Source organism: Vulpes lagopus, chromosome 2 (genome assembly GCF_018345385.1).
Source record: "Vulpes lagopus strain Blue_001 chromosome 2, ASM1834538v1, whole genome shotgun sequence".
NCBI lineage: Eukaryota > Metazoa > Chordata > Mammalia > Carnivora > Canidae > Vulpes > Vulpes lagopus.
The window spans coordinates 153960845-153983108 of NC_054825.1; the positions used below are offsets into that span (position 1 = coordinate 153960845).

At 44.2% G+C, this 22264-nt stretch overlaps 1 protein-coding gene across 5 annotated transcripts in view; it reads right to left on the reverse strand.

The window, feature by feature from the left end:
• The window catches only part of SECISBP2 (SECIS binding protein 2), a 46849-nt gene that overhangs the window by 11662 nt on the left and 12923 nt on the right, over positions 1–22264 (reverse strand). For 2 of the 5 annotated variants that reach the window (XM_041746131.1, XM_041746130.1), the window contains exons 8-10: positions 21235–21357; positions 19960–20049; positions 18559–18691 (exon numbers count right to left, since the gene is read on the reverse strand). In XM_041746131.1, the coding sequence (XP_041602065.1) occupies positions 18559–18691; positions 19960–20049; positions 21235–21357 (346 nt within the window). The remainder of the gene's footprint in view (positions 1–18558; positions 18692–19959; positions 20050–21234; positions 21358–22264) is intronic. The other 3 variants (XM_041746133.1, XM_041746132.1, XM_041746134.1) reach the window with 3 other exon arrangements.

The following is a 22264-nucleotide window of genomic DNA, read 5'->3' on the forward strand; positions in this document are numbered from 1 at the left end:
ATCATCAGACCTGCCCTCACTGGGTTTGAAGTACATTGTAGAGTTACTGGTGTCTTCTCAATCGGGCATGCCCAGTGCCCTATGGAGAGCACAGCAGCACTGCCCCTAGCTCTCAGCCACTTCTAGTCATGACTCCACAGCATTGCTGGCAGCTCTGCAACTGTGCTTCCCCACCATTATAGGTTTGAAACATACACGTGCCAAGCTCATTTGGAAAAACCACCCCATGCAGACCCTGCTGACACCTGTTCACTCTGTCCCCGATACCACTTCCCAGTGCAGGACCTCAGCTGGGCATCTGTGACTCCTATTGCCTGGCCCCTCCTGTCTGCCCAGTTGCCAGGCGACGCTCCACACAGCATTAGCAATGAGCCCGGGAGTCCCTTCCACATGCACAATGAGGTCGACCAGCTCCCATCCCTGAAACTGGACAAAACTCTAAAAAATCATGTCAGCCCTCTAGGAAGTGACCAAAGGCTTATCACAAACTATGGAGCCTTACTAGTGCGCTCTATCAAAAGTCCAGTAAGAACAGCACCAGCCTGGGCGTCTTATCCAGGCTGCTCTCATTCAATCCCTGCTGACAGCTAGTTGGACCAGGGGAGAGAGGCCATGAAAACCTGCAGCTTCACTGCTCCTGCCAGAAGGAGCTGCTCGATTTAGAACATGATCATTCAGAGACATGATCCAGCAAGAGACAGTATAGCCAGCCCGAGCCGTGGTCCTCTGCAGGCAAGCAATAGGGCAAGAGCAAGTCCACCCCACATCCCAGACAATGACAGAGCCCTATGCAAGTGCAGGAGTCACAGGAGTCCAAGGACACTGAGCCAGGGCAGACCTGACCACAGCCCGCAAGCTGAATGCACTCCAAACCCACACATACTTGTGAACAGACAGCAGAGGCTGTGCAATCTTGATGCATTTGAGCACAACCTCCAACACATCTGTGCTGGGTGGACAGGCAGGGGTGGCCTCTGGAAAGCCAAAAACAGTAAGAACAGGGAGAAATAACTGAGCTGAGGCATCAGCAACCACACAGCATATGGAAAACAGCCTTTAGATTCAGACCAACGCACTTACTAAATAAAACCCAAGAAATGAAATCATAACCATCACGACTCTCAGGGAAGGAAAAATAAATTCAGAATCCAGAGCTGTTACAACTTATTAACTAAAATATTCGGTATTCAACACAAAATTAGAGACTTTCAAAGAAACAAGGAAGTGTGGACCCACACTTTGGGAAAAGGAAGAGAAACTGCCTAAGAGGCACCCACTGTGAGATGTGGCCAAGACTTCAAGGCAACTCTAAGAACACAGCTGAACCTAGGGTTTCAATTAACAGAAACTGTAAAAAGGAGGTCAGCAACAGATCTGACATGGCAAAAAAAATCAGAGAAACTGAAGATACATCAATACAAACTATTCAGTTTCCTGAAAAAACTTAAAGAGATAAAGAAAAGTGAACTGAGCCTGAGCGACCAATGGGGCATCAACGAGTGGAATAATATACATGTGTAATGGGGGGGGGGGGGGGGGGCAAAAGAGAAAAACAAAAAAGTTTCAGGAGAAATAAAGGCCCCAAACTTCCCAAATCTGATGAAAGCATTAGTCTCCAGAGCCAACACACAGCCAACCAAGGAGGGATGCATATACAGAGACATATCAGACATGCCCCAGCCCGAGCACTGAAGGCCAGAGGAAGAGAACCCATGGAGAACAGCAAGGAGACAACTGCTCATCAGAGACCGGGCACAGGATTAATGGCTCCTGAAATGTCACGGGCGATAGTGGAGGCCAGAGCACAGGAGACACCCTCATCTTACTGTGCTGCACAGACCCTGGGTGTTTCATAGACTAAAGGCTGGTGACAACCCTGTGTTGGCAAGTCTCCTGGCACCACCTTCCTAACCAAACTTGTACTTCAGATCTGTGTCCTAATTCTCATAATTTCTTCAATTTCTCGTTACTATTATTGATTATAGGGATCTGTGACCAGTGGTCTTTGGTTCTATTATTGTAATGTTTTGGGTACCACAAGCCGTGCCTATGTAGACGGCCAACTTAATCCCTGTCTCTCCCCCTCTCTTTGGGCCCATTCCCAGAAACAAGACAGTACTGAAATGAGGCCAAGTAACAACCCTACAGTGGCCTCTATGTGTTCCAGCAAAAGGAAGGCATGCTGAAAGCCGAGATGGGCCAAAAGCTAGGCTTCTTGTGTTAAACAGCCAAGTTCTGAATACGAAGGTAGTTTCTGAAAGAAATTACATATGCATAGCAAATACACAATTGATAGGAAAGTGAAATAGCTTTACTGCTGATAACGGAAAACGTTTAGTGGGTAAAAGGTCAAACCAACTGCAAAGTTCCCTTCAACCAAAGCCTCACCCAGAGCAAGGTCCTGACTCTGTTCAATCCCATGAAGGCTGAGAGAGGGAAGGAAGCTGCAGAAGTCAAGTCTGAGGCTAGTAGAGACTGGTTCATGAGGAATAAGGAAGGAAGCCATGTCCATGGCATGAAGCTGCCAGGCGATGCAGCAAGTGCTGGTGTAGGAGCTGCAGCAAGTGATCCAGAAGATCTAGCTGAGATCATTAACGAAGGCGGCTACCAACCGATTGCCAGTGTGGGTGAAAGAGCCTCCCATGGGAAGAAGATGTCATCTACGACTTGTGTGTTTAGAGAGGAAAAGTCCATGCCTGGCTTCAGAGGTTCCAAGGATAGGCTGATTGTGTTGTAGGCACTAAGGCAGTTGGTGACTTTAAGTTGAAGCCAATGCTCACTGACCATTCCGAAAATCCTTGGGCCTTTAAGAATTATGCTAAAGTTTATTTCTGGGGAAGACAGCAAAGTAAAAGGATCCTAGGCTCACCTCATCCCACAGTTACATCTAAGGTAAAACCCACTATAGTGTAAGTAACCCAGAAAAAGGACCCAAAGACTAGCAGAACAGCTAAATGTACAGAAGATGCCACATCAAAGAGGGTAGGAAGGGTGGAGACACGGTCTGGAGCCCAAAGGACCCTCAGGACTGTCCACAGGAGGGAGAAATGCACCAGGTGCAGAGAGGAAGAAGCGCTGACCCACACCAGGACCTGCACTGGGAAGAGGAGTCACCATAGTATGTGGCTTTGAAAACCAGACTCACCTAACATTGTGATCTCTTACAATGAGTGTGGCTGAGCACCTGAAACTTTAAGAATCAGTGGCTCAGCTCTGGGAAAGCTGGAGGGTGATAGGCAACTGCAACCTGCCCTTAGAGAGACAGCACAATGGCCTCGCAGAGAGACAGCAGCTGAGCAGCAGCAGGCTGAAACACATGGGGTAGACATGAGGAACATCTGTTTGCTGCTCTCAGAGCCTACGTGGCAGGGGCAGGGATCCCTAGGAGATGCTCCAAGAACAAGAGCTGGTGGGTGCCACTTCTGTCCCCACCCCCCAGCCAAGATACACTGACACCTGCAGGAACCAGCAACGTGGACTCTCCCCTCCTGGTTTGATCAACAGCACGTCCCCCCTCTATCCCAGCCTCCACAGGAGTCCTCCTCGCTGGCACCATGCACCTCACCCCTACTCTTCTGCAGCCCTGGCCCCTCTGTCCTGGTTGGGCCTCCACAGATTTCCCTGTCCACTGCAGATGCCCACCAGTGCTGGACCAGTGTGCACCCTGCTGGCACCAGGAGCCCAGTCCCCGTGTCCTCCTGTGAATCTAACACCTCCAACATACCCTAGGCCCAAGCCCATCCAAATCAGTGCCACAAGCCTGGCAGTGTCCCAGCAACCCTGAGAGAGGCCAGCACCATTCCACAGTGATTCCTGCCCCTAAGAGAGGAGGAGACTGGGGAATCCCTGGGTGGCTTGGCGGTTTAGTGCCTGCCTTTAGCCCGGGGCGCGATCCTGGAGATCCAGGATCGGGTCCCACGTCAGGCTCCCTGCATGGAGCCTGCTCTTCCCTCTACCTGTGTCTCTGCACCTCTCTCTCTCTCATGAATAAATAAAATCTTAAAAAAAAAAAAAAAAAAAAAAGAGGGAGATAACCACACACACCAGTCCCCCTGCGGCCCCAGCAGAGGGCTGGGGTCAGACAACTGGCCACACTGCAGGGCCTGGCCACCAACAAAAGCTTCTCAGGAGATAACACAGGGAAAGCGCCCTGCAGTCTGGTACCTACCACAGCTCTGGCAAACACCTGGTCTGACACAACTAAGCCCAAGGCAGCCCAGACTGGCCCACCACTAACCCAGGAACCAAACCCTGCTCAATGGCAAAGAGAGCCACTGCAGACCACTGGACTGAAGGAAAAAGTGGTGAGGCCACAGGAGCAGGGCACATGCCACACACAGAGGAGACAGCCCCTGAAATGCCAGCCTCGAGGGAATAGGAGACACAACACACAGAAACAAACACAGGGAATTAGACAAAGTGAGGAGAAGAGTAGAATATGTCCCACAGAAAGAACAAGGCAAAATCACAGCAAGACAGAGAGCTACACAAAAACGGTGATAAGTAATATGCCTCGCAGGGAATGTGAAGATATGGTCATGAAGATCCTCGCTGGACTTGAGAAAACAGTGGGGGAGCTCAGAGAGACCCCTGACACAGACACAGAAAACGTATAAAGAACCAATCAGAGATGAAGAACTCAGAAAGTAACATTAAAAATATTCTATGTGGAATAAATGGTAGATGAGAGGAAGCAGAAGAACCCATCAGTGACCTCAAGGCCAGAACAATGGAAAACAAGCAAGCTGAACAGGAAAGAGAAAAAGAGTAAGAAATGAAAATACACCCAGGGAACTCAAGAGACACCATCAAGCATAATAACATTTGCATTACATGAATCCCAGAAGATCAGAGAGAAAACAGGCCAGAAAATATACTTGAGGAAATAATAGCTGCAAGCTTCCCGAATCTGAGGAAGGAAACAGATCTAGATCCAGAAGACAGAAAGAATCTTCCAGAAAATAATCCCAAAGAGGTACACACCAAAATACTGAGTAATTAAAATGGCAAAAAGTTGGGACGCCTGGGTGCCTTAGCAGTTGAGCATCTGCCTTCAGCTCAGGGCGTGATCCCAGGGTCCTGGGATGGAGTCCCACATCGGGCTCCTTGAGGGGAGCCTGCTTCTCCCTCTGTGTATGTCTCTGCCTCTCTCTCTGTGTCTCTTATGAATAAATAAATAAAATCTTTAAAAAAATAAAATGGCAGAAAGTACTGGTAAAGGCAGAATTTTAGAACTAGGAAGAGGGGTGCACCTGGGGGAGGTGGGGCTCAGGTGATTAAGCATCATCGAACTCTTGATTTTGGCTCAGGTCATGATCTCAGGGTCCTGGGATCTCAGGTTGTGGATTCTGCACTGGCAGATTCTCTCTCTCCCTTCCTCTCTGTTATCCTTGCCTTCAGCACTCTCTCTCCAAAAAAACAAACAAACAGACCAGCAAGAGAGCAAACAGTTACATCCAGGGGAAATCCCATAAGGCCGTGCATGGATTTTTCAGCAGACACTTAGCAGTGGCATGATATATTCAAGGTGCTGAAAGGAAAAAACATGCAGCTGAGAAGACTATCTAGCAAGGCTGTCAATAGGCATAGAAGGAGAGAGAAACAGTTTCCCAAAACAGAAGTTAAAGGAGTTCATGACCACTAAAACAGCCCTACAAGAAATATTAAAGGGGTCTCTGTGAGTGGGAAAGGAAGTCCGTAAGCAGGAATAAAAAAGGTCCTTAGGAAGCACAAAAGCAGTAAAATTAAGTATATCTATAAAAATAATTCAAGGGATTCACAAAATAAAAGGATGTAATGTATAATACCATGTATCTAACACACCATGGAGAGAGGAGTAAAGCCTCAGTGCTCTTAGGATGGGTTCAAACTTAAGTGGCCATCAACTTATGATAGACTGCTATCTGCAGAAGATATGATTTGCCAACCTAGCTGTAGCCACAAATCCAAAACTCCTAACAGATATTTAAAGAGTAAAGAGAAAGGAATCCATGTATATAACTGAAGAAAGCCAGCAAACCCTGAGAGAAGAAAGGGAAGAAACAGAGAACTACAATAAAACCACCATAAAAAAACCAAAATGGCAGTAAGTCCATACTTATCAACAATGTAAATGGCCTAAATGCTCCAATCAGAAGACCGAGGGTGACAGAGTAAATAAAAAATCAAGACCCACCTATACGCTGCCTACAAGAGACTCGTTTCAGACCCGAAGCTACATGCAGACTCAAAGTGCAGGGATGGGAGAGCATTTATCCTGCAAATGGAAGTGAAAGGAAAACCTGGAGACCAATTCTTATATGAGACAAAACAGACTTTAAGACAAAGACAAGAAAAAAAGGCGGACAAAAGGGGGCAATCCAACAAGAAGATATAACAACTGTAAATATTTGGGACCCAACATGGGAGCACCCAAATACATAAAGCAGCTAATAACAAACCTAAAGGAAGTAATCAATAGTAATAAATTAACAGTAGAGAACTTAACACCCTACTAACATCAATGGATAGCTAATCCAAACAGAAAATCAACAAGGAATCAGTGGCTTTGAATGACACACTGGGCCAGACAGATCCAAAAGATAGATAGATAGATAGATAGATAGATAGATAGATAGATAGATAGATATTCAGAACATCCCATCCTAAAACAGCAGAACGTACATTCTTTTCAAGGGCGCATGAAATGTTCTCCAGAATAAATCACATATTAGTGCACAAAGCAAGTCTCAACAAATTCAAGGAGCTCAAAGTCCTAACATGCATCTTTTCTGACCACGCTATGAAACTAGCAATCAACCATAAGGAAAAATATGGAAAGATGGAAGATTAAGAACATGCTATGACAATGAATGGGTCAACTAAGAAATCAAAAAAGAAATCCAAAAGTACACAGAAACAACTGAAATTGAAAATACAATCGTCCAAAATCTTTGGGATACAGCAAAAGTGGTTCTAAGAGGGAAGTTTATAGCAATACTACAGGCCCACCTCAGGAAGAAAAATCTCAAATAAACAATCTAACTTTACACCTATAAGGAGAGAGAAAAAAGAACAAACAAAACCCCAAACTGAAGGAAGGAAATCATAAAGATTATAGCAGAAATAAATAATACAGAGACTAAGAAAAAAACAGAATACAACAATGAAACCAGCAGCTGGTTATTTGAAAAGATCAACAAAACTGATAAATCTTTAGTCAGATTCATTGGGGCGGGGGGGGGGGGGGGGGCGGAGAAGAGGACTGAAATCAACAAAATCAGAAATGAAAGATGAGAACAACCAAGACCACAGAAATACAAAGGATTATAAGAGAATATTATGAAAAACTATATAAATTTGGCAAATAGTAGAAATGGATAAATTCCTACAAACACACAATCTCCCTAAACTAAATCAGGAAGAAATAGAAAATTTGAATAGACCAATTACCAACAATGAAACTGAATCCCTTATCAAAAAACTCCCAACAAACAAAAGCCCAGGACTAAATAGCTTCATGGGCAAATTCTATCAAACTTTTTTTTTTAATGATTCTATTTATTTATTCATGAGAGACACACACACACAGAGAGAGAGAGAGAGAGAGAGAGAGAGAGAGAGAAGCGGAGACACAGGCAGAGGGAGAAGCAGGCTCCATGCAGGGAGCCTGACATGGGACTCCATCCCAGGTCTCCAGGATCAGGCCCTAGGCTGAAAGCGGGGCTGCCCAAATTCTGTCAAACATTTAAAGGAGAGTTAATACTTACTCTTCTCAAACTATTTTAAAAAAATAAAAGAGGAGGGCAGCCCTGGTGGCCGAGAGGTTTGGTGCCACCTTCGGCCTGGGGTGTGATCCTGGAGACCCGGGATCGAATCCCGTGTCGGGCTCCCTGCATGGGGCCTGCTTCTCCCTCTGCCTATGTCTCTGCCATTCTCTCTCTCTCTCTGTGTCTGTCATGAATAGATAAATGAAATCTTAAAAAAAATAAAAGAGGAAAGAAAACTTCCAAATTTACTGTGGCCAGCACTACCATGATATCAAAATCAGATAAAGACACTATAATAGAAGAACCACTGGCATCTCTGATGAACACAGGTGCAAAAATCCTCGAGAAAATAGCAAACTGAATACAACAATACATTAGAAAAATCATTCACCATGATCAAGTGGGATTTACTCCTGGGATACAAGGGTGGTTCAATATTCACATATCAACACAAAACATGCATCAATAAAAGAAGAACCATACGATCATTTCAGTAGATGCAGAAAAAGCATTTGACAAAGTACAAAATCCATTCATGATAAAAACCCTCAACAAAGTAGGTTTAGAGGGACCATACCTCAACATAACAAAGGCCATATATAAAAAACCCAAAGCTAACCCCACTCAATGGTGAAAAACTGTGAGCTTGGGATGCCTGGGTGGCTCAGCAGTTGAGTGCCTGCCTTTGGCTCAGGGTGTGATCCTGGAATCTGGGATCAAGTCCCGCATCAGGCTCCTTGCAGGGAGCCTGCTTCCTTCTGCCTGTGTCTCTACTTCTCTCTCTCATGAATAAATAAATAAAATCTTTGAAAACAAAAAAACTGTGAGCTTTCCCCTAAGGTCAAGAACAAGAAAAGGATGTCACACCACTTTTATTCAACATAGTACCCAAAGTCCTAGCCACAGCAATCAGACAATGAAAAGAAATAAAGTCTTCCACATTGGTAAGGAAGAAGTCAAATTTTCACTATTAGCAGATGATATACTATATAAAGAAAAACCTAGACTCCACCAAAAAGAGCTAGAACTAATAAATAAATTCCATCAAGTTGCAAGACACAAAAACCAATGTATAGAAATCCATTGCATTTCTATGTACTAAATAATGAAATAGCATAAAAGAGAAATTAAGACAACAAACCCATTTACAATTGCATCAAAAATAATAAAATACCTAGGAATAAACTTAACCAAGGAGGTAAAAGGCATGTGCACTGTGAAAACTATAAAACAGACTAAATAAAATGATGATAATGCAAACAAATGGAAAGATATTCTATGCTTATGGATGAGGATAAATACTATTAAAATGTCCATATTACCCAAAGCAATCTACATATTTAATGCAATCCCTATCAAAATATCAACAGCATTTTTCAGAGAACAAGAACAAATAAGTTTAAAATTTGAATGGAACCAAAGAAGACCCTAAATAGCCAAAGTAACCTTAAAAAAGAAGAATAAAACTGGAAGCGTCACAATCCCAGACTTCAAGTTATACCACAAAGCTATGATAATCAAAACAGCACGGTACTACAGCCCTAGGTGGCAGTCACTTAGGCATCTAACTCTTGGTTTCAGCTCAGGTTGTGATCTTAGGTTTGGTGGGATCAAGCCTTTTATGAGTACAGAACCTGCCTCAGATTGTTTCCCTCTTCCTCTCCCTCTCTCTAAAATAAATAAAATCTTAAAAAAAAAACAAACAAACCAAAAAAAAAAAAAAAAAACAAAAAGCAAACAAAGAAAACCAGTATGGTACTAGCACAAAAAAAGAAACACAGATCAATGGAACAGGACAGAAAACCCAGAAATAAACCCAAAATTATATGGCTAATAATCTTCAATAAAGAAGGCAAGAATATACAATGGGGAAAGGATGGTCTCTTCAACAAAGATTAAGCATTCAACAAATAATGCTGGGAAAACTGGAGAGCTACATGCAAAATAATGAAACAACTAGTTTCTTATACCATACACAAAATTAAATTCAAAATGGATGAAGGACCTAAATGTGAGACCTGAAGCCATAAAAATCGTAGAAGAGAATACAGGCAGTAATTTCTCTGACATCAGCCATAGCAACATTTTTCTAGATATGTCTCCTAAGTCCAGGGAAACAAAAGCAAAAATAAACTGCTGGGACCACACCAAAATAAAAAGCTTCTGTTCGGTGAAGGAGTCAACAAACTAAAAAGCAAACTACTGAATGGGAGAAGATATTTGCAAAAGACGTATCTGATAAAAGGTTAATATTCAAAATATATAAAGAACTGCTACACCAGAAAAACAAATAATCCAATTAAAATGGACAGAAGACATGAACAGACATTTCTCCAAAAAAGACATCCAGATGGCCAACAGACACTTGAAAAGATGCTCCACATCACTGATCATCAGAGAGATGCAAATCAAAACCACAATGAGCTATTACCTCACACCTGTCAGAATGGCTACAATCAAAACCACAAGAAACAACTGTTCACAAGGATGTAGAGAAAAAGGAAAGCTCATGCACTGTTGGTGGGAATGCGAAGTAGTATAGTCACTCTGGAAAACAGTATGGAGATTCCTCAAAAAATTAAAAATAGAATTACCCTATGATCTAGTAACTCCACTACTGGATATTTAATGAAAGAATACAAAAACACTAATTCAAAAAGATATATGTACTACTATATTTACTGCAACAGTATTTACAACAGCCAAATTACAGAAACAACCCAAATGTCCACTGAGAGACGAATAAAGAAGTGACACATATATACAATGGAGCATTAATAAACTATAAAAAGAAAAAAAAAGGAAATCTTGCCATTTGCAACAACAGGATAGATCTAGAGAGCATAATAATAAATAAGTCAGAGAAAAACAACATGATTTCACTCACGTGAAATTTAAAGAAAGAAAGCAAAAAAACAAGAAAAACAAACTCTTAATTATACAGAACAAAATGATGGATACCAGAGGGGTGGTGGGTAGGGGACTGGATGAAATGGGTGAAGTGGCTTAAGAATATACGTATCGTGATGTGCACTATGTAATGTATAGAATTGTTGACTAACTATAATGTACCCTCGAAACTAATATAACACTGGATGCTAAGTATACTGAAATTGAGAGAAAAAAAGAATTCTGCTAAATCTGTTTTGCCTGTGATCTTTAAATGGGGACACTAAAGCTTGGAGACAGCACAGCTGTTTACAACATGGTTCACTATTTTAAGCCCATGGGGGGGGGGGGGGACCTATTGCTCAGATATAAAGATTCTTTTCAAAATATAACTGTTCATTGACAGTGCAATTGGTCACCCATCCAAGAGCTCTGATGAGATTAACTATCAAGATTGTTTTCATGCCTGGTAACAAAAAATTTATTTTGTAGCCCATAGATCAAGGAGTGATTTTGACTTTTGAATCTTATTATTTAAGAATTACATTTCATAGGCCTATCGTGGCCACAGATGCTGATTGCTCCGATGGGTCTAGGCAGAGTGAACTGAAAACATCCTGGAAAGGATTAGCCATCTGGAACAAGCCAAAATATTAACATTCATAAGGGTTTGGAAGAAGTTGATTCCAGCTCTCATGGATGGCTTGAAGGGGTTCAGGACTTTCCTGGAGGAAGTCACTGCAGATACAGGAACAGCAAGAGAACCAGGATCAGAAGTATAGTCTGAAGATAGACTGAACTGCCCCCAATCTCGGGATAAAACTTAAACAGACGAGGGGTTGCTTCTTAAAGAAGAGCAAAGAAAGTGGGTTCTCGAGATGGGATCTACTCCTGGTGAAGATGCCGTGAAGCCTGTTGAAATGACAACGAAGGATTTAGACTGTCACGTGAACGTAGTTGTAAAGCAAAGGCAGGGTTTGAGAGGAGGGACTCAAGTTTTGAAAGAAGTCCTACTGTGGGTAAAATGCTACCAAACAGCATTACATGCTACGAAGAAATCATTCACGAAAGGAAGAGTCAATCCATGCAGCAAACTTCACTGTCTTATTTTCAGAAATGGCCACAGCCACTATCACCCTGATGGTCAGCAGCCTTAAACATCAGATGAGATCCTCCACTAGCAAAAAGATTATGGCTCCTGAAAGCTCAGATGAGGGTTGGCATTTTTTAGAAATATTTTTTAATTAAAGTATATACATTGTTTTATTTTAGACATAACACTGCTGCACTTAATAGATTACAGTTCAGTGTAAACATAACTTTTACATGCACCAGGAAACCAAAAATTAATTTGACTTCCTTTACTGCAATATTCACTTTATTGCAATGGTCTGGAACCAAACCCACAGTATCTTCAACGTACACCCGCACTAGGGGAGAAAAACTGCCACGCAGGAATTCTATATCCAGCAAAACCATCTTTCCAAAACTAAATGCAAAATAAAGACATTCCCCGACAAACAAAGCATGAGAGAATTCGCTGCTTAGCAGAACTCCTGTACGATACAAGAGGAAATGCTAAAGGAGGAGCCCCCTGGACAGTAACAGACTCCAAAGGGACAAACACAGAACACTAAAAATTGTGAACAGGAAGCTGATAAACATACATTTCTCATTCCTTGTCTTAGTTTCTTCAAAAGACGTGGCTGCACAAAGCAATCCTGACAATACTGTATTGTTTTAACATATATAGGTGCAACAACAGCCCAAACACAGAGAGAGGGAGAGAAGAGTTGTACTGGAGTAAAGTTTCTCCAGTGCAGAAACTCAGATGTATACTGTAATTCCTAGAGCAATCACTGTCTTCATTCAGGAGCAACCACTTACTTTCCTAGTTTTCAAGAAAATCATTTTTTTTAAAGAAAAAACAAATGAAAGTATCAAAATGGTAGTCTAAAATTATTTACTTGGGGCACCTGGGTGGCTCACCACTAACTTAACTAACTAAGTTAGTTAACTAAGAGTTAGTTAAGAGTAGACTTGATTTCAGCTCAGGTCCTGGGATCGAGCCCCAGGCGTGGAGCCTGCTTAAGATTCTCTCTTTCCGGGCAGCCCCGGTGGCACAGCGGTTTGGCGCCGCCTGCAGCCCAGGGTGTGATCCTGGAGACCCGGGATCGAGTCCCACGTCCGGCTCCCTGCATGGAGCCTGCTTCCCCCTCTGCCTGTGTCTCTGCCTCTCTCTGTCTCTCTCATGAATAAATAAATAAAATAATTAAAAAAAAAAAAAAGATTCTCTCTTTCCCTCGCCCTCTGCCCCTGCCATCTCCATTAATAATAAAAACTATTTACTTAACATAAAAGACAACAGTTGAAGAGGAACAAAGACGACAGGAGAGAATAAAAAACCCAGCAAAACACTGAACATAAATCCAACCACAGTAACAATTACATTAAATGTGAACGAAGGAAACACCCCAGTCAACAGGCAGAGGCCATCAGGCTGGATAAAAAAAGAAAAACATGACTGCAGTAGTCTCAAAGAAACACACCTCGGGTTCCAAGGCATCGTCTGCTAAGTAGCCAGGGCTCCTCCTGCCATTGCTGCTGGTAAAAGCAGGTATATCCTCATTGCCCTGGTAGCCGACAGGGAGACCTGATCTGGAATCCAGGAAAGACTCAAGCCAAAAGCCCTGAGTGAGGTTGTGTGCTGGCCTGAAAGCACGGCACAGGGGTCACCTCACACTGGCTCAGCTACAAAGAAAGAGAAACCCCAAATTCCTCTTAACTGGTTTTCACTTTTCCTGGCAAAGAGGGTTCCAGTTGTAATGTCAAAAGAGAAGGTGATGGGCACATCTGGATGTGGGCATTCTTCAGATTCTGGCCAAAATATCATTTCAATATTATCAAAATCCCAGCCTCAAAATTCAACCCGAAACTACTTAAAAATGTGACCTGAATCGGAAAATATAAAATTTGCTTTTTAAAATATTTTAGAATGATCTGACCATCTGTACTATGTATTTTTAAGTCATAGGTGATTATACAATTACCTTCTTGGTTCCTGACTTGCCAATTGTAAAGTTGTTTTTTTTTTTTTTTTAAAAGATTTTATTTATTCACTCATGAGAGACAGAGAGAGAGAGAGAGAGAGAGAGGGAGAGGCAGAGACACAGGCAAAGGGAGAAGCAGGTTCCAGGCAGGGAGCCCGACGCGGGACTGGATCCCGGGTCCCCAGAACCATGCCCCAGGCCAAAGGCAGCGCCAAACTGCTGAGCCACCGGGGCTGCCCTAAAGTTTCTATTACTCCTTCACCTCTATGAGTTTTACAAACCAAAATATAAGTGGCTTCTTTAAAAAGAAAAAATCCTGATCTCACTGGGGTCTCCCATTTTTTGCTAAACTATTTCACACACAATTCCATCAAATAGATCCAACTTGAACCCAGTGGGAAAAGACCCACACAGTGCCTCTCAGGCTGGTTTCCTCTGCCTTGTGAGTGATGTAAGGATCTGGAGAGCTCAGTCAACAGCTTACACACACCCCCTGCAGCCTCCCCAGGGAACTACATTCTGTGCCACAGGAGGGCCGGCTGCACATCTTCCAGATTTCTGAGTGTGATGTAGGTTACTTGAATTTCTACTCCGGAAAACAACAGGCTAAGATAACTTCTGCCGTGACCTAGGAGTAAGCCCTGCATTATGTTTGTGTATTTGCTACGTATTACGATGTTTTGACATCTTAAAGGCTTCCAGTGCCCTCCAGAGATAGCCAATTCTTAGACCAAAGGCTCCAGGCTGCAAAGCGACTTCAATATGCAAGCTAACCCACCCAGAGCCAGACCTCCTCCATCTGGCCCCTGCACCCTGGAGGCAGGATCCTTAAGTCATCCCAGGGCCAGGGGCCAGGCCACTAGTTACCTCTAGCTCAGAGCTCACTGAAAGGAATCACACTGGCCAGTCCTAAACAGTCTGCCATTCCCTGCCCACAGAAACCCCAACAAAGGCTCTGGCCTAACGCCCTCCCCTCGCTTCTGACCTCTGCCTGCTGTCTACCCCGGTGCTTGTGCAGGTGGCTGTGCCTCCTGTCTGTAGGACCTGCGACTACAATAAACTGTTTTCTTGAGCCCCTCTTCCACCCCTTCTTGTGGCCACACCTGACTCACCACCTCATCAAAAAAAAATAGAACAAGCCCAAAGCCAACTGCCAAGGAAAAGCTGACTGCCCATAGGTGACCCATAAATTAATTACCAGCTCCTACTAAGCACCTGGACTAGTCTGAGAACAACACACAATCAGAGAGCCCTGCAGGCCTTTCCCAAATGAGCTGAGGAAAGCAACGCTCATCAGGAAAGAGTCACCCAGGGGATAGGGGTCCCAAGCTCTGGTACAGTCACTCAGACTTGCCACATACCCAACCATGAAAACTGACATGGATAAAATTACCAACATCACCAAGACAACCAAGGAAATTTAAACACAGACTGGACACCAGACACTAGTGAGAAACAAGCATAAATGCTATGAGAGGCCGGCGGGGGGGTGGTCCAGTGAAGCACACCACCATCATCAGACATGCCAACAGGGCACATACAGGGAAACGATGGAACACCTACCACTTGCTTTAAGGCACTTCAGAAAAATAAAAGGTGAAGTCACAGACACAACAAGAGTGGCACAATGTTGATAACTGCTGGAGCTGGGTAACAGGCAAATGGCAGGGTTCACTGCACTCTCTCTACTTTTGATTATTTTCCATAATGCAAAGTACAAAACAAGGACAAAACAAAAAATCCTACTGTGAGCTAGTTAAAAACACCTCGTCCCCAAGCCCAACTCCACCCCAGTGACTTCACTGCACCTGCCCGAAGTCTGAGACATATCCAGGGTCTGTGCCTTCTGTGCACTCCCAATTGTGCAGCTGCAGGTGGCCCTGGGGATGCAGGGTGAGGGAGGAACAGTGGGCTGAGGGACACCCTGTCTACCACTGCCTCAACCACTGTGCTTCAGCTAAATTAGCTACGTTGAGAATTTTAAGGTTGTATGCTGAGCTGGTAATAAACGCCACTAAGGAACTGCCACATAAACTTCCTTCTGCTATAGCCATGCGAATGGTATTTAGAAACTGCTCACCACATACCATTCAGCAACCCGTACAAAAACAATCCACACGAGAAACAGCATTTCGAATTTTTAGCTTCAAAAATATGCCAACTCCACCCCGATCCCCCCTAGAAAGGCTACAATTAAGATCAACATGATCATCATATTGGTGAGCATGCAGAAGCACCAGAGCTTGCACACATTACTGACGAGTGTAAAACAGCATATAAGCGGTACGGCAATTTATAAACTAAATATATCCCTACCATGTGGCCCAGCAGCTCCACTTCCAAGTGAATCAAAAACAGATACTCAAATACTGCTACCTGAACAGTCATAAAAGTACTACTCACAAGAGCTAAAAGGTGGAGACAATTTAAATGCCCATCAGTGGGCGAATGGGGAAACAAACTGTGGCGATGAACAGGATTCAGACATAAAAACTAGCCAGCTGCTGATGCAAGAACATGGATGAACGTCAAAGACGCTCTGCCAAGGGAAAACAGACCAACACAAAAGGTCACAAACTGCACCATTCCATTTATGTAATGCATCAGAACAGGCAAAGCCAAAGAGAAAATGCACACTGGGGGTTGCTGGGAACTGGGGAAACGGGGAGCTCAGCGGGCATGGGTCTCCTTTTGCCAGGGTGAAAGTGTGGAACCAGAGAGAACAAGGCCACACAACACTGGGGACGAACTCCACGCCACTGAACTGTACGCCTTAAAATGGGTTTTATGTTACTTGAATTTTACATTCAAAAAAAGCCAAAAAGGAACTCTGTACAAAAGGAGTAAATCTCAAAACCCCCTTGATGAGTGAAGAAAGCCTTAATCAAAGGAGCATTTATTATAAGATCCCATTTCTACGAAGCTCTAGCAGGAAAAAGAAGTCTGGCAGACAAAGAATCCGCAGGTGGCTGCCTGGGGGCACGTAGGGACCTGCTGGGTGGGGGTGCAGAGAGCTTCCAAGGGTGCTGACGGGGGCTTGGGTGACCTTGCAAAGGGCTTACCTAAGATCTGTGCATTTCACTAATGCATGCTTCACCTCCGAAGACAAAAAGAACCATGAGCTCTAGTCAGTGATATGCCTGCAACCTTTATTAGAGGTGAAAGCAACCAAGGTCTGCAACTTTGAAAGGCAGCAAAAAATAAAATAAAATATTGATAGGTGGTTAGGTCAGGGTCAGCCAGCTTTTCCTTAAAAGGCCAGAGAGTAAATATTTTAGGCCCGTGAGCACATGAGTGTGCAACACTTAACTGCCATTTCCTAAAGTCATCATACGTAAGTAATTCATCAACACCTAGCATGTTAACTATTCCATAGTACACAACCCAGGAACACCAATCACACTCACTGTGTTGTGCAACCCTCACTACCACCTAGTCCCCGAAGTTTTCCATGCCCCAAACTGAAAGTCTGTCCCCACCAAAAAGTCCCATGCCCTCCACCCCAGGTACCCTCTAATCTACTTCCTGTGACTGTCTATTCTAGATCTCTCATGTAGCACGCGCCCTTTCGTGCTGGCTTACTCCATTAGCAGAACGCTTTCATGTTTATCCACTCTGGCAGAACTTCCTTTCTTTTAAGGCCAAGTGGCAGTCGGTGGTCGGGCTGGGCTGTTTAGCCATTTGGGCTGATAAGCAAGTGGGGGTGTTTCCACTTTTCGCCGCTTGGAATAATGCTGCTGTGAACACTGCCTTGCAAGAGTCTGGGTCTTCATTTTCAACTCCTCTGGGCGTACACAGGCAGTGGCATTGCTGGGCAACATGGCAACACTCCATCTAGCATTCTGAGGAGCTGCCAGACTGCTTCCCCAAGTAGTCTCATGCTTCCCCATTTCCCAGGGGTCTCCACTTCCTCCAAATCTTCACCAACACCTGCTATTTCCCGTGTTTTCCCACCACGGCTACCGCAGCAGGAACAAAGAACTATCTCAGTGCAGCACTGGCTCACATTCGTCTGATGACTAATGCTGCTGAGCATCTTTTTATGTGTTACTGGCCACCTGTACATCTCCGTGTAGAGCCATGTCAAGTCCTTTGCCGATTTTTTAGTGGGTATTTATTATCGAGTTGTAGGAGGAGTACACAGATCTTTGGACACCAAATCCTTATCAGACATGTGATTTACAAACATTTTCTCACTTTCTGTAAGTAAATTACTTTTCTGTTTTCTTGACAATGTCAGCTAGTACACATAAGGTTCTTGTTTTTGATGAAATCCTATTTAACTGTTTTTTCTTTTGTGGCCTGCGCTTTTGGTGTCCCAGCTAAAAATTCACTGCTTAATCATAAGTCATGAAATTTACCCTTGCTTTTTTTCTTTTTTTTGAAAGAGGGAGAGAGAGAATCTCAAGCAGACTCCCTGCTGAGTGCAGAGCCCAACCTGAGGTCACAACCTGAGCTGAAACCAAGAATCGGGTGCTTAACCAACTGAGCCATCCAGGCGCCCCACCTTTGTTTTCTTCTTAGGGCTTAGTTCTTATATTTAGGTCATCAATCCATTTTAACTATTGCATATCGTGTGAGGCAGGAGCCCAGCTTTCTCTGGCATGTGGAAAAATCCAGTTGTCCCAGCACCATTTTTCAAAACTGTTTCTTATTCTTTTAATGAACACATTCTGGTCAAAAATCCACTGGCCATAGATACGTGGGTTTACTTCTGGACTCCCAAGCTATTCCATTTAGTATCTTTCTCTTCATCTTAGGACCATGCTGTTCTGGCTATATACACACACTTTTGATTAAAGATCAGACAGTCACAGAGCAGTCTACCTGAAAGACCTCTAGCCATTTATCTGAGATGGACAGACTCTTACCTGAGAACACCACAGGTTTGGAGGACGGCTTCGAGCTCTGGGAGTGCTGCTTCTTTTCCAGGGCTGCTAGCATTCCCCCTAAATCCAACTGTACCGGAAGTTGGCTCTTCTTTCCACTATTTTTAAAATTACTCTATAGAATTAAAAAATCAGAAGTTTCCTTAGGATAATATATTTCACAAACTGTGTTTTTCTTTCTATAACAAAAAGATATAATGATATAAAAAATAAAATGAAACATATTCATAGTGACTGTAAAAATCTTCTAAAAATTAATTAAAGGAAGCCCTAGATAATCCCATATTATCTCTCAATATGACTGGCATGGTTGTTTCCTCCTTCTCCCATAACCCTGGGTTTGTATCAGATGAGCTCCATCCCTGGCTACACCACTTGTGAATAAGAGCATACACCTACAGGTACCAAATCAAGACTCATGGGAAGTCTCTGGCAACAGGAGTTTGTGTGTGGGGCTAACTGTTGGTGTTTTGCCTCACCAGTACCACTCAACCTCTGACTGCCTAGGGGAGCCAATCGAATGCCATGAAATCATGGACATACAACCAAGAATTTACACAAGTCCAAAATACACACAAGCAGGTATTAAATTTAGGCATGAAGTGTGATACATTGAAACAACTGCTATTTCTGAAATAATTGTGACCTGGGTTCTGAGGCTGTGTGAAAGGCTGTGCAGGCAAGCCGCTGCACGCATGTGCTCTGGCACATTGACTCCTGCTCTGCTGCCTGGCTGAGGGCCCACATCAAAGTGTGAGCACAGAGTGCCACACTAGTAGGTTACAGGGTCCTCCACAGACAGGCATGCAAAAGGTCCAAACTGTACCATGGGAATTCAAACTAAGGTGCACAAGGGTTTAGAACTTCTCACCAACATGAAAATAATGACCCCACTTCGGAAGGCCAAATGACAATGAAGATGCTAGAGATGAGCCGAGGAATGGGGCCAAGTGTGCAAGTTCCCCATCTGGGTGACGAGTCACGAGTTCATCCCTGAACCTACCACAGAGCTGGGGCTCAAGGGGAGTCCTCTCTTCACCTTGTATTGACCGCTTAGAGTGAACTCTGATGGCTCTCCCCAGTTTGTTCAGACACTGCTGCCTCACAAAGGAAGTCCTCTAAGATCCCCAGGTAGCACGTGCTGCCATCCTTTCTGATGCAGCAGCGGCAGCTACCAAGTCTTCTTGTAAAGGTGACAGAATGTTTGGGCTTAGAGCAATTTTATTTCAATACACTGGGTATGATTCTCCAACGAAGGAAGGGATCAAAACTAAACCAGCTCTCTTGGTGCATAAAAAAGTCTGGAAAGTAGTTTTTGTCAAGAGTTTAGTTGAGCGAGAAAAGTTAAGCCTAAATCAAGGACAAGGTCAATCTAAAAATTACCTGTGGCTGCTGTTTGGATTGAAATTTCGGAGATGCTACTCTGTCTCTTCTTTCAGACGCAACTGCCAGATTGGGGAACTCCTCGGCATCCTAAGTAAACCACACACCCTTTAGCTCATTGCGGATCACGAGAATCAATGTGCCCACGTGCAAGCTTTTCCCTGCTCCTGTTCTGCATCTATGACAAGCTCCCACAGTGCTCTCAAGGGGATCTCAACAGCCCCTAACTGTTTCACTCTTACCAACAGATTTAAAGACCACGGTTCTAATCCCGCTGCCCTGGAGAGCAGAAGGCAGGGGCCCCAAGGACGTGGGTGCCTGAGCCCCCACCCCAGGCACAAGAGTGTTCAAGCACCCAGCCTTCAACTGCATTTTCATTAGAGAAACTGTCTAGACTCAGGAGACGGAAGTACTCTGTCTCGTGTGCTGCTTCCAGGCTGGAAAATAGAAATAAAATAGAAAATAGGGCAACAGGCCTCTAACAATGACACTGAAGTCATTTAAGAACATCCTTCTGTGAGCATCTGAGGTGACTCAGAGTATGTGGGCTACGGGAAGAGAACTCTATGAATTATGTGTTGGCCCAAGCCATAAGGCTCTGGCAGAGTGATAGGTCTTCAAATACAACCCCTAGTGTCCTCAAGAAGATGTCCCGAGAGCCCCCAGATACATGGTCAAGTCTCAGGTTTGGCCCCAACCTGGGTGGCAGGCAGCAGTGCTGAGCCCCCAGAGCCGGGCTGCTGAGTCTGGTACTCAGTCTGAACCCAGGGCAAGTCCTCACAGGACAGGGCCTTTCTTATGGTGCCACAGGGAAAGTTTACAGGGTGGTTTTGCAAGTCTGTAGAATTCTCTTGGCCAGGGCCCACAATGGAGCTCTGGCATTCTAATTTCCCTCTAGAGTGACGCACATTATATTACCATTTCTGGATAGAAAAGGAGACCCTGCAAAAGCCAGCATGCCAAAGCAAAGAAGAAACAGGGGAACAAGATAGTTAAGGAGTAGGAGCCGTGGCAGGTGCCCCACTCGATCTGCACAAGGACTCTTGCCTCTCCACTCCTCACGCACCCACCCGCCCAGTGCCCACGACAACTCAGCCACCACGCTGGGCCACCAAAGTGAAGAGAACAGGGGACGGCTATTGTCTTTAGCACTGGGCAAAGCCTATCAAGGAAATGCTGGAGATTTTCATTTGGGAAGCCCGAAAGAACCTGAATTTCTACTAAGACAGACCCATTCACTGTGTCATAAAAGGTGAGTAATAAACGTAAATGTACTTCAATCCTTGGTGGCTCCTGAACTGTCAAGACTTCATATTTTGATTTAGACTTTTCTTTCTTTTTCTTATGCTTTCTTGAGGCTTCATTCTGTTCGGGATCGCCACCCTGTGACGCTTTAGACTAGATGGAACAAAAAACACAGCAAAAATCATGGGCTTTTTAGACATTGAATGGGATGTTTACTTTGTGAATCAGAGAAAACTGACCACATGGCAACTTTGTTCAGAGTCTGGCTCCTCATCTCTGTTTTCCAATGAGCCAGCATTCAGTAGAGTACTTCTCAAGGAAAAGAAATCTGGTGAAAAAACTGTCCTATCCAATTATTTTGAAACTGGTAGATTTGGATATAACCTACTTGAGCCAGAAGAGATAATTCTGACATCTCTCATACCACCTTTAAGTCTTTTCATAAACCCGGGTGTGCCATTTCTAGCATAATGGCCTGGTAGTCCCTAAACCTGATCACATATCTGAATCCCCTGTGGAGACTTCAGGAGGGCCAAATGTGTGGGCCCGTCGCACACCTACTGAAGTGACCCCGCTGCTTGCACCCTCCCGCAGCACAGTAACCTCAGGGCCTCTGTACATCCGCCCACACTCAGGCTAGGCTGGGACCACACCCTCATTCCAAGTCAAGAGCCGTCCCATCTCTTGAGCCTGTCCCTCCTCACCGCTCCCCTCCAAAGCACTGATCCCTCCCTGAGTGCACCATGCTCCTCTCTCAGAATGGAGGCGTGAGGAAAGCAAGGCCTTTTCAGGTGGGGGCCCTGCCCTACCTGAGGCAGGAACTCACCCTCCAGGGGCTCCTGAAAACAGTGTTTACCTGTTGACCTACAAGATCTGTCCGTGAAAACTTATTAAGTGAAAAAGGCAACTCTGAAGGGATGATGTATAGAAGGGTCACATTTTTGTTTCAAAGAAAAAAAAACTTAAAAACAAGAGAAATCTGTTTGTTGACGTTCTGTGGAGCCCAAGGTAGGACATACACCTGGTTGTTACCACAGCCTTTCCCGAAGGGTGGACAACA